Raw genomic sequence first — 12,230 nt, forward strand, 5'->3', positions numbered from 1 at the left:
CTGCCCGATATTTAGACTATATATGAATTTCTAATTCAGTAGAAGTCAACTTCTCTAAAACTATAATAGTTCAATAAGAAATATTACTGAGAACTACTTCAGTTTGTAAGACTGTTTGGAACCAATTTATTAGGAAATACCACTCCTAACTAGATCAGCCTGTTGGATTGCCCGAAACTAGTTCAATAAATAATGCCCATCGGAACTAGTTCAGTTTCTAGTACTCACCGGAAAGAGTCGTACTAGTACAGCGCATTGGAACTAGTTCAGTTTGTAGTACTCACTGGAACAAGCTCTACAAGTAAGGCTAATAGAAACTAGTTCAGTTTCTAGTACTCACCGGGAAAAGTCGTACTAGTAGAGCTCAATGGAACTAGTTCAGTTTGTAGTACTCACTGGAACAAGCTCTACAAGTAAAGCTAATCGAAACTAGTTGAGTTTCTAGTACTCATCGGAAAGAGTCGTACTAGTACAGCGCATTGGAACTAGTTCAGTTTGTAGTACTCACTGGAACAAGCTCTCCAAGTAAGGCTTATCGAAACTAGTTCAGTTTCTAGTACTCACCGGGAAGAGTTATACCAGTACAGCTCATTGGAACTAGTTCACTTTGTGATACTCACTTGAATAAGTTCTACAAGTAAAGCTCATCGGAAATAGTTTGGTTTCTAGTACTCTCAGAAAAGATTCATACTATTACAGCTCATTGGAACTAGTTCAGTTTGTGGTACGCACTGGAACAAATTCTACAAGTAAAACTCATCGGAACTAGTTTAGTTTCTAGTACTCATCGGTAAGAGTCATACTAGTACATCTCATTGGAACTAGTTCATTTTGTAATACTTACTTGACCAAGTTCTACAAGTAATGCTCATCGGAACAGTTTGGAGTACTCATTGGAAACAGTTATACCATTACAACTCATTGGAACTAGTTCACTTTGTAGTGCTCACTTCAACAAGTTCTACAAGTAAAGCTAATCGGAACTCGTTTAAAGCTAATCGTTTAAAGCTAATCGGAACTTAGTTTGTAGTACTCATTGGATGCAGTAATACTAGTACAGCTCATTAGGACTAGTTCAGTTTGTGAAACTCCTTGAAATGAATTCAATAGGTAAACATCATCTCAACTAGTTCAAATTTATCAGAAAAACTGGAATACTTCAGCTTGTTACCCTTGTTATATGTACATAGATCAAGAAGTAAACTGGAACTTGATCATTAAGTAAAACTTATTGCGACTAGTTCCATAATTAATGCTTTCTGGAACCAGAACCATAAATAATGTACGTCGACTAGTGTTAGTATCGAAGGGCCTATTGCCTGGGATCTATTTACAATTCGAATTCGAATGTCTGGAATTTAAATGATTTGTTTACGTCACATTTGAGCAGAGCCCGAAGTGACAGAAGCGGAAACACCACGACAGCAGCCCACGTGCCAAGGGGGCGTGGCACTCAGTAAATGAACAAAATAAGTGCAGTTTTGTTGTAGAGCTGGATTTATTTATTTTTTCATTGTATTCCTAGAGTGATTACAAAATAGAAGAAAGAGGAAAAAAATAGACACGTTTTACTAGCTACAGCAATTCCACGGCATTCACACACACACACACACACGCGCGCAGACACATAGACAACAACACTCACATACACATACAAAGATACGTAAACACATATACACATATACACATGCACGCAATGGGTGTCCGTCAACAGTCAGGGCTCACTGTATCTCCTCGTTGATCAGCTTCTTCAGCGTGCACTCGCCGGCGCCCAGCTTATGGAGTATGGCGAGTATCTCCTCGCGATAGCGATCCTTGTGGGCCAGCTCCTCGGGCGTGTACTCCTCGGCGCCGATGCGCGTCATGCGCCAGATGACGTTCAGCTTGGCCTCGATCAGCACGTAGTTGGATGGCGGACAGAAGCGCGGGCACAGCTCATTGATGAAGTGAATCATGTCGCGCACGCTGCACGTGTTGATCCGATTGTTGATCGTGTTGAGGGCAAAGTCCTGGTAGCGCGCCATCTTGGCATGCGGAAAGACGTTCTCGCAGCTCAGGCACCGCCAGTCCGGCTGCAGCGTCTTCGTCTGCACGGGAATGACCAGGCCCTTGCAGCCCTGCTCCCGGCAGAACAGAGCCGACAAATACGTTCCGTTCTCCTGCAACACAACAAATGGAAATCGATCAGACACAGCCGAGCTGACGGCCAATGGGTGCAATAGTATAGGGGTGAATCCAATTGGATTCCACTTGGCATGAAATTCAAATGCATGCCGAACAGCTGGCAACGCTGTGCCCAGCAGAGGCGAGTCTTTTACAACACTGGCTGCTGCTTGCCAGATAGATGTATTTGCAATAAAAGCTGGCAGCACGTGAATTTTGAATTGACTGGAAATGGCACTACTGGAAAGTTTTAGATCGAAAATGATTTTATATTTACACAAAAGATAAGAAAGAAACTTAATATTCATGAATAATTGAAATAAAACCAATCATAATAATAATATATGTATATAGACATTACGGAAGAGCAAGCAAATGAATATTCAGAAATAATTAAAATTTTTATGAATAATAATGTTAATAGTAAGAATAATAAGATACAGATATTATTCAAGTGAATGCAAGCTAATAATCAGAAATTATTTAATTAAAAACTATAATATAGTTAATAATATATTATTATATTAATATTATTATATTATATGAGCAGTTCAGTTCAGAGCAGCAAAGCAGTTCAGTTCAGAGCAGTCTAGTAAAAGTTCTGCCAGGACTCAAAGAAGTTCGCAAATCGGTTCGCTGATTTTTCCAGATTGAAAATTTCACAACATTGTAAAAATGAATAACTTAAGTTAGTTTATAGATAAAACTCATGTTTTAACTCCCTCAAAGCGTTGAAAATTAATTTAGCTACATTTGCTAAAGCTATACCCAACGTAAGCATTGCGGATAACTTGTTTTGATAGCGGATAACAGTTAAGTAATACTTAAAGCAAATGTTATCAAATCGGTTAATATTTGTTAATAGCGGATAATGGTTAAACAATATTGAAAATCAGGAAATAAATTTGATTAAAGATTCACTTTTAATGTTAACTGACTACACTGAATGAACAACAGATATCATATTATAAGACAATGATTGGATATAAAATCTCGTAGCACATACAATATACGGGAAGGTACAGGAACAGACCAACATCTACTCAACTAGTGTGACTTATCAAGAGTATATTCATATACTTCTTGGGGTTTACATACACCTCATCCAAATTCCCATCCAATAAAATTTTTCAGGGTGTACGAAATAGAGTTGAGAAAATATTTCCAATCTGAAAATTTGTCATAGAATCTGGCAGTTGAGAGAGCCATTCATGTTCACCTGTTCAAGGCACTCACACACAGGCACACACACATATCACATATATACTATGTGTATATATTGTACACCATATACTAGATACAATTTGTTGGTTCTCTGCTGTGCTTCTGCTACATCTTTGTCATTTGCATAGTCCGCCCGCATCGGCTAGAGACCGGAATGGCCTAGGTTGCTCTGGGTTGGGTAAGGTTAGATTGGATTGGTAGTGGGGCAGGCGCGGGTACGCGCGGCAGCAGGAGAGCTGTCATACGACTATCAACCACAATGTCGTGGGGGGGTAGGTGTAGGGGGTCGGGGGATGTCATGTCCGAAATTGCGGCAGCTGCCTTGGCTGTCTGTGTCGCCTGGCTGTCAGTTGTGGGTCTGGGTCTCGGTCTGGTCATGTTGCACTAATGAGCCTCACGCTCATGTTCCCGCAATAGTAGATGGAGCACTACCTAGGCATATACATACATACATACATATATATATACGACATCTATATCTATATCTCTATATATATATATATGTTGGTCTGTCGGTTCTGCACCATCAGCGCAAGTTCATGCAAAAATCATACAACTAATCTAATTAAGCGCATTTTTGTCATCTCGCTGCCAAATGCCATTATTCAACTAATCCAACTGAGTTGTGTACATAAAGGTATAAGAGAATGCTAGCCATATAATTCTTATAAGCATAATACATATATATACAGATACATACATATATATATACACATACAATATATAAATCTGCTTTGGCTATATGGCAGACGCTCACACGCAGCTGCAGACTCTTTCGGTTCTATTCAAAGATATTTCTTGCAGAGACACAAACATTTCACATTTCAGAAATTCCAATAATTGTTTTATGTCTGGCTAGAGATGACCCATTCCCATTACCATTCCCATACCAATTCCCATCCCCAATTGGTCAAGGCTGTTTTATTTACCTATTTCCTGAGCAACTCAGTGGGGCCACTTATGAAACGATTATCCAGCTTTGAGATTTTGATATTTAAGTTTAAGCAGCAAACGCAAAGTGATCCATGAGCTTAAGATTTACATTTCTTAGCAACAAAACATTTATCCAGCTACAAGAAACATGCAATTTGTAATTATGAAGAGTTGAAACGATAATGTCTTCGTTTTGGATAAACATTTGGGGTGCCGGATAATAGTAAACTAATATTCAAATTGAAAGACAGAAAGTATTTTAGGAAAAATTATGAAATTTACACAATAAATCAGCTTTAGATTTACTTTGATATCTCTTGCATAACAGTTAATGAGTAACAGGTATCGAATGATAGCAAAATGAGTGGATTACAAATCCATAATCAGCTTGTAGTAAATACAACTGTTTCGGATAATTAATTATGACAGCGGATAATGAATATAATATTAAAGCAAACTCAAAAGTGTCAAGTCTGAAGGATATGAAGCTTTTCCAATTTTAAATGAACGATTAAGAGTGAGAGCGATTGGTAAAATAGGCTCGGATAACAGATATCGCCCAATAAAATAAAAAAATAAAAAAATTACTTAATTGGTCATATAATAGATAGCAATAAAGGATGATGAATATCAAATAAATAAGTGGAAATGCTGAGCCATATTTTGTTGTAGGACTGACTCAATAGCTATAATGCTCATGTGGATAATATTTAACGGCAAACACAGAGGGAAATTAACGAATAACAACTATCGAATGATGAGACGGATAAAATATATCAAAAATGCAAAAATGTAAAAGGTCCTTCGGATAACGATCGATGGAAATCGAATATCGGATATTGGATATTGGATATCCGGTGATGGAACGCATGAGAGCGAAGAGTCTACTCACAGAATTGTCGTTGCACCTGTCGCAGTTGCACACAAAGTACTTGGTCATCTTGAGGAAAATGCCGCGCGTGAGGTTGCTCCAGAGGATCTTGGTGTAGGTGGTGGTTATCTCGCCGCCCTTGGGTATGTCGCGCGCCGCACGCACCACGGCCAGCCGCCCGTTCTCGAAGTAGTGGCTGGCATTGGGCGTGCACTCGTGGTTCATGATGGCCGTCAGCGGGAAGAGGCCACGGAGCAGCGACTCATGGCCGTCGACCCGGCAGGGCGCCTCGAAGGCGTTCGTGTTGAGGACGCCCACGACGCGGAAGAGCTGATCCATGAAGGGCTTGTCTGTGGTGGGGAACTTGCGGAAGCACTGCGCCGCCTTGATGATCTCCTGGCGATAGCCACGCTCCGCATTCGCCTGCATCGCGTCCACCAGGGCGCGCTGCTCCTTGCTGAGGTAGAAGACGCGCACGGCGGTCAGGATGCGCAGCGAGAGCGGATTCACCACGTCGACTGGCTCGCCCGTCGGCAACAGCTCCTTGCACTCCTCGCTCAGATCCTTCGGCTGCCAGCGCTGAAAGTGCGCGCACTCATTGTGGTGCGCCTCCGAATCGGCGCACTCGCCGCACACGGGCAGCGTGCAGCGATGCGGGCAGAGGAACTGCTTGGCACCCAGCAGCCGATGGCAGCAGACGCATGTGTTCAGCTGGGAGCCCTTGCGCGCAGTTGGCCCCACGACCAGGGCGCGCTCCCTGAAGATTAGCTCGCCGGCGGCAATATCCCGGGTGGCGAACACTCCACGGCCGGCGACGGGCGATGGCGCCAGCGTCCAGTTGGGCAGCACCTCGCGCAGCTCGCCCAGGTGCACGTCGATGAGGCGGGCCAGCTGGTCCGGCGTGGTGCTGCGACTGGGCGCCATGTGGGCGACCATGGCGGCCGTTGTATTAATGCGCTCCACCATGCTCTCTCTCGCTCCCCCTGTCTCCCTCTCACACTCTCGCACTATCTGTCGCTCTCACTCTCTCTATCACACACACACACACTATCCCTGTGTCTCACTCTGGCTCTGTGAGTGCGCCTGGCCAGGATCGGCAGAACGTTGCAGCGCAAGGCAGGCAAAGCACAGAGATGACAACGCGTCGTGGCAACGCGACGCGACGTTTGGTTGCGAGTGTTGGCGATTGGCGACTGGCGACAAGACCAGGCGAGCAGCTGGGCAGCAACAGCAGCAGCAGCAGCAACAGCAACAGCAACAGCGACGCCCGACGCCCAACGCCAGCGCCAGCCGAGGCAGCGACTGCGACAGCGACGCCCTCAGAGAGTATTAAACGCAAAAACTAAAAAAAAAGTAAATAAAAAAAAAGTAAAAGAAACAGAAACACACACACACACACACACACACAAATTAGAGGCAGCAAACAGCAACAACTAGAAAAATATGATTTATCCAAGGCGCGACACACACACACACTCATGCACGCACACCCGCACTCACACACACACACACTGAGAGTGAGTGAGAGGGAGAGAGAGGGGCAAAGCCGCTTACGCTTTTGCTTTTGACTCTTATTCAATTTTGTGTTGCATTCAATTGGATTCGATACAGCAACAACAACAACTGCTACAACAACCACGCATGACTAGCGACATGGCGTGTTGACGTCCATGACACACACACACACGCACACACATGCACAGTCCTCCTCCCCCTCCCCCCTCCCTCCGTCCTTGCCCTTGCAGCAGTCGCTTTGCTTTGCCTGTCACTTCGATTTGTCATTTCAATTTGTATGACACGCCCCCACCGGCAGACGCCTACTGCGACGCTGCGGTTATGAGCCGCCGCTATAAATACGTAACACTAGCAACAACATAGCCAAAGTGGAAGAAGCAGCAGCAGCAACAGCATCAGGCGCTGCGCCCACGTGGTGCGACTTTCACATTTTTGCGGCTTCCGGCTGGAACCGCAGCGCAGATTTCAGTCTTGCCCCATTTTTATTTTGTGCTGCACTTGGTCACTGAGCGTGGGGGCGTGCCACAGCGTTGAGGGACTTCGTGTGCGTGTGTGTGTGTGTGTGTGTGTGTGGGTGCGGGTGTGTGGCGCGTGTTGATGCCACATAAATTAAGACATTGCCAAAGCGGATTGCGTGCCGCGTCCATATGACAATGGGCCCGGCCAATGGGCCAAATGGCATCATCATCAGGCACAACGGTGCCGCGACACGTGACCAGGTGAAACACACGCAGGCGACTGCCGCACGTTGTCACCGACCAAAGAGCACGGCAACAAAAACAGCAAAGAGAAAACAGAAACAGAAACAGCAACAAAAACAAGAAGACAACAAGAAACCAAAAATGGGCCAAGCACACACGCACATTGCGTATACGCCGCATGGGCCACACAAAGAGACAAAGTGCCCCAAACGGTTGGCCCCAAATCTGTTCTAGACACACACACACACACACGCACGCAGCTATCCCTTTTCTTGATGAGCCCACATACAGGCACAGGCACAGCCACACCCCCAAAACGCCTCCACTGGAAAACACTTTGAATACTTCTCCACACAAATTAAAAACAAATGCACGAAAAAATAAACTGAAGCCAAATATAACAGAAAAAAAAATATTTCAAACAAAAACTTGAAAGAAAAAAAGAAACCAGTTTTCTATTTTTCATTCAGTACAAATTTTTGCACAAAATTTATATTTAAAGCACACAAAAAAAAAACATGCATAAAATAAGAGCAAAATAGTTGGCAGCAATCAAGAGTGCGCGACTAGGACGATACCCTAGGTATGTGTGTGCATATATAATTGATCAAATAATCTTTAAGAAGTATCTAAATATATTAAATATGAATATTTTAAATATAATTCTAGTTTAATTTAATTTTGCAGTTGACTGTTCGCTTATCGATTTTTATCGATTATTATTTATATATATTTGATATAGAAACGACAGTTATTTAAGCATGTGTAACACCAACAACTTTTACCATGCAAAATAAAATTAAAAAAAAAATCGATACTTATCGATTTAAGCAAATCAAGTACTGTCAATAGGTGCATTGATTTGATTTTGGTCTAGCTCTTGTCAGCCTTTCCTTCCACAACTCTTAAATGCCACTCACCCGCTTGTCAAGCCCTTTCACAACACTTTGCAGGGAGTATCGGATATATCACCGCAGCCGAAATGTTTTTCTTTTGGCTGTGGACGCACGTCAGTGGCGTTTTGATATGTTTTCTCGCATGTGGCTCGGCCGCGTCTTCGTCGTCCAATGGCCAAAGATTTACAGCAGCGCCCCCTGGCGTGCCGAATGTGCGTGCAAGAGCATCGTGCAGTGTGAGAGGGAGCGAGAGGCTACACTGAGAGTGCGTGCGTGTGTGTGTGTGTTTGTGTGTGTGTGTGTGTTTGTGTATTTGTACTTGAACTAGTTTGGACCTCCATTAGCTCTTAACCTGGCAGCTTGCCCAGACCCAAAGGAATATGCAATATGACAGGCAGCATGACAGAAAGGGTGCGAGGCAGAGGTCTATATATGTATATGTATGTGTGTATGTATGTGTGTATGTATGTCTACATACATATATGCATGTAAGCATATGCTTAACGGGGCAAGGGACGGACAATTTCATTCAAAATATTTAACACGAACAGCGTAAGCAGCGGGGAACAGAGAACAGAAAGGGCAAGCGGCCGAGCAGGAAAGATTTAGATCGCATCAAGCAACAATTTTCACGTTGGCTCACGGCTCAACAAGTTGTCATTCAGAGGCATTTTGCTGAATGGGAGCGCGATTTGATTGCGAATACCAGACGCCCAAGTGCCAAATGCTGTAGCACTTTTCATGCATGTATGTATGTATGTATGTATGTATGTATTTATAGCTGCATTGGGAAACGACTCATTAGTCGTTGCTTTATTTATTATTATTTCTATCACACTCACATATAAATTTAGGTCAATTAGAATTCACATTGATTTGGCTTTGGTATTTTGCAATATTCAAATAATCGTTCACAATAGTTTGTTTTGGTATTTAGCTGCATTCACATTTGTCAATCATTCACAATAGTTTGTTTTGGTATTTTGGCTAAGCAAACAGTGCATTCAAATTTGAACAGCATTCACAATGGCAATTTTGGCATTCGCCAGTGCAGCTAGAGATGAGCAGTGCAACAAATCGATCACAACTATCGCAATTGCATTTCGTGTTTTATATAAATAAAAATAATTTCAACTCAATCATATTCAGTTTTTGGTTAAATATTTACTTACATGGGAGCTCACAAAGTTTGGGGTTACGCTTAATTAAGATGTGAAAAGTTAAATTGGGTTGATTATCAATATCTTTGCAAGCAACAGCCAATCAGCCCGTTTATCCAAATAGAAATCAAGCAACACATTTATTGCCCATCTATTTAGACGTTTTACTTCATATCACAGCTTCAATTGCGAACGAATGGGCTATTAATGTCGGCAGAGTGTTGCTAATACACAGTTGAATGAACCTGGAAGCTCTGTGCCAAGTGCTAAAAGTCACACAAAGTGCCGATCAATGGATGGCCGGATGGGCCAAAAGCAGATGCGTAATCGTTCACTCGTGTGCGTGTCTATCTAATGCCCTACATTGCGATACACTGGCCCACATAGTGACGCAGATGTAGATACAAATATAGATACAAATCGAGAAACAGATACAGAGAGCGATATATATAAAGAGTTATAGATACGCATTCAAATACATATAAACACGTGCATACATATGTACATATATGTTGAATGAGGTATATCTTAGGGTACAGCTATAAATATAGATACAAGTGGAGGGACAGGTGCAGACTCAATAGAGATATAGATAGGAATACAGATAGATATACGATACGCAAAATTGAGATACCAATGGATATACGGATAAGGATATAGAGACACAATGGAAACTCGGATAAAGGAACAAACGTGAAGTACGGATAAAAAGAAAGCTTTATCTACAGACACAGTGTTATGGATAAAGATATATAGATAAAAAAGTTATATAAACCGATTTGATAAAGATAAAAATATATAAGGATAAAAGCAAAGCTATATCCATAGGCAAAAATACAGATATAGATAAGAATATATGTACAGATAGGGGTAAGAATAATCATGTGAACAGATAAAGATAGAAGCACAGATACAGATAGGAATGCGCATAACGATACAACCATAAGGCGTAGACATACATCCACACAATATATGGATATATTTAGTGATACGGATAAAGCCACATACATATATAAATACAGTTAGAAATAGGGAGACGTTTGCTATTTTAGTAGATCGAATCGCAATCACACATACATAGGCAGAAAAGGCACACAGATATACGCACAGAGAGAGAAAGAGAGCAAGAGAGAGAGAGAGAGAGCGCGCGCGCGAGCTAGATAGATCGAGAGAGAGAGGGAGAAAGAGAGACACACACAGAGACATCGAGATCGCTTGGTTGACTCACCGTGGGATCCTGACAGCGCGGACACTGGCACATGAAGTGCTTCGTCATGCCGAGAAAGATTTTGCGCGCGAGCGTGGACCAGAGGAGCTTCGTGTAGGACATGGTGATCTCGGCGCCCTCCGGGATGCGCTCGGTGGCCGTGACCACGATGGTCTCGCCATCCTCGAAGTGGTGCGCCGCATTCGGCGTGCACTGGTGGTTGAGCAGCCCGGCCAGCGGGAAGAGGGCGCGCGTGACCACCTCCTGGCCATCGATGTGGCAGCGGCTCTCGAAGGCGTTCGTATTGAAGGCGCAGACCGTGCGATAGAAGTACTCGAGCATGTCCGGATCGCGCGGAAAGTGCTCGAAGCACTCGGCGGCCCGCTGCACCTCGCGCATGTAGTAGCTGTCGGTGTTCGCCTGCATCGCGTAGAGCAGCTGGCGCTGCGGCTCGCTGAGGAAGAAGCAGCGCACCACGCTGAGGATGCGCAGGGCGCGCGGCTCAATGATGTTCAAGTGCTTGGGCTGCCATTTCCGGAAGAGCTGGCACTCGACGGCGTGCCGCTCAGAGGGCGCACAGTCCGGACAGACGGGCAGGCCGCAGCCGGCGCTGCAGAGCGCCGACTCCTCGCTCTCGCCCGGCGGCTGGTGGTAGCAGTGGATGCAGGTGCGCAAATTGCGGCCACGATGCGCGGTGGGTCCCACCAGGAGCGTGTGCTCGCGGAACAGCTCCTCGCCCTTCTCAATGTTGCGCGCGGCGAACACGCCACGCCCCGATATGGGAGAGTCGGCCACACGCCAGGCGGGCGACGGCGAGCGCAGTGCACCCAAATGGGCATCGATCAAGGCGGCCAGCTCCTGCGTGCTGGCACTGATGGCCATCTGTGGCACATGCTGCTCCAGCTGCTGCTCCATCTGCGCCATGGACTTGGATGGGGATGTGAATGGGAATGCGAATGCTCTCTAATTGGATAATCGAATAAGAATCGAAACGGATCGCTCGGATCGAATCGCTTACTCTCTCGAATCGCAACTGACGCATTTCCAATTTGCTATTGCTGTCGCTGCCTCTGCCGCTGCCGCTGCCTCTGCCTCTGCCTCTGCTGCCTCTGCCTCTGCCTCTGCTGCTCTGCTTGCTGTCTCAGCATCTCTCGCAGCATCTTCGGCATCTCATTAACTGCCATGGAACAGGCAGCTATAATTAGTCGGGCTTCACTCGGAGCGTGCGACCGGCGCTCTCCGACAGCCCTCTCCAAGTTCCCCTATGCCGCCTCCCTTTACCCCTTTGACGCCCGTCCCTTTGCTCCGGCAGCTGCACTCGACTTCCACTGAACCAGCCAGCCAGCCACCCACTTGCTGGGCATTATGTAGCCGCCTGAAAGCAGGCAACAAGTTCCGGCCTCGCGTCAGCCGCCAGCTGCAACCAGAAACGTTACGTATACGCAGCCAGCAGACGTATTACGTATACGCAACGTCAAGTGCTTCATTAAGGTTCATTGGAGCTGTCTCACTGTGTATGTGTGTGTGTGTGTGTCGTTGTGCCTGCATATGACAGGCAGC

General features: G+C 44.9%; 1 protein-coding gene across 3 annotated transcripts; it reads right to left on the bottom strand.

The window, feature by feature from the left end:
• Positions 1-1,479: 1,479 nt before the first annotated feature.
• SmydA-8 (SET and MYND domain containing, arthropod-specific, member 8) lies at positions 1,480-11,711 on the bottom strand. 3 transcript variants are annotated; one of them, XM_089475492.1, is made up of 2 exons: positions 10,692-11,703; positions 1,480-2,159 (listed from the first exon to the last, which is right to left on the bottom strand). In XM_089475492.1, exons 1-2 carry the CDS (start codon positions 11,592-11,594, stop codon positions 1,722-1,724), a joined length of 1,341 nt encoding a protein of 446 aa, XP_089331618.1. In that variant the 5' UTR covers positions 11,595-11,703; the 3' UTR covers positions 1,480-1,721. The 3 variants fall into 3 exon arrangements, with proteins under 3 accessions (XP_089331618.1, XP_089331617.1, XP_089331619.1); XM_089475491.1 differs by lacking the exon at positions 10,692-11,703 and adding an exon at positions 5,213-6,297; XM_089475493.1 differs by lacking the exon at positions 1,480-2,159 and adding an exon at positions 6,115-6,533 and having other exon boundaries at positions 10,692-11,711.
• Between the last annotated feature and the right edge of the window lie 519 nt (positions 11,712-12,230).

Source organism: Drosophila arizonae, chromosome X, assembly GCF_054131065.1.
Source record: "Drosophila arizonae isolate 15081-1271.41 chromosome X, UAZ_ARI_1.0, whole genome shotgun sequence".
NCBI lineage: Eukaryota > Metazoa > Arthropoda > Insecta > Diptera > Drosophilidae > Drosophila > Drosophila arizonae.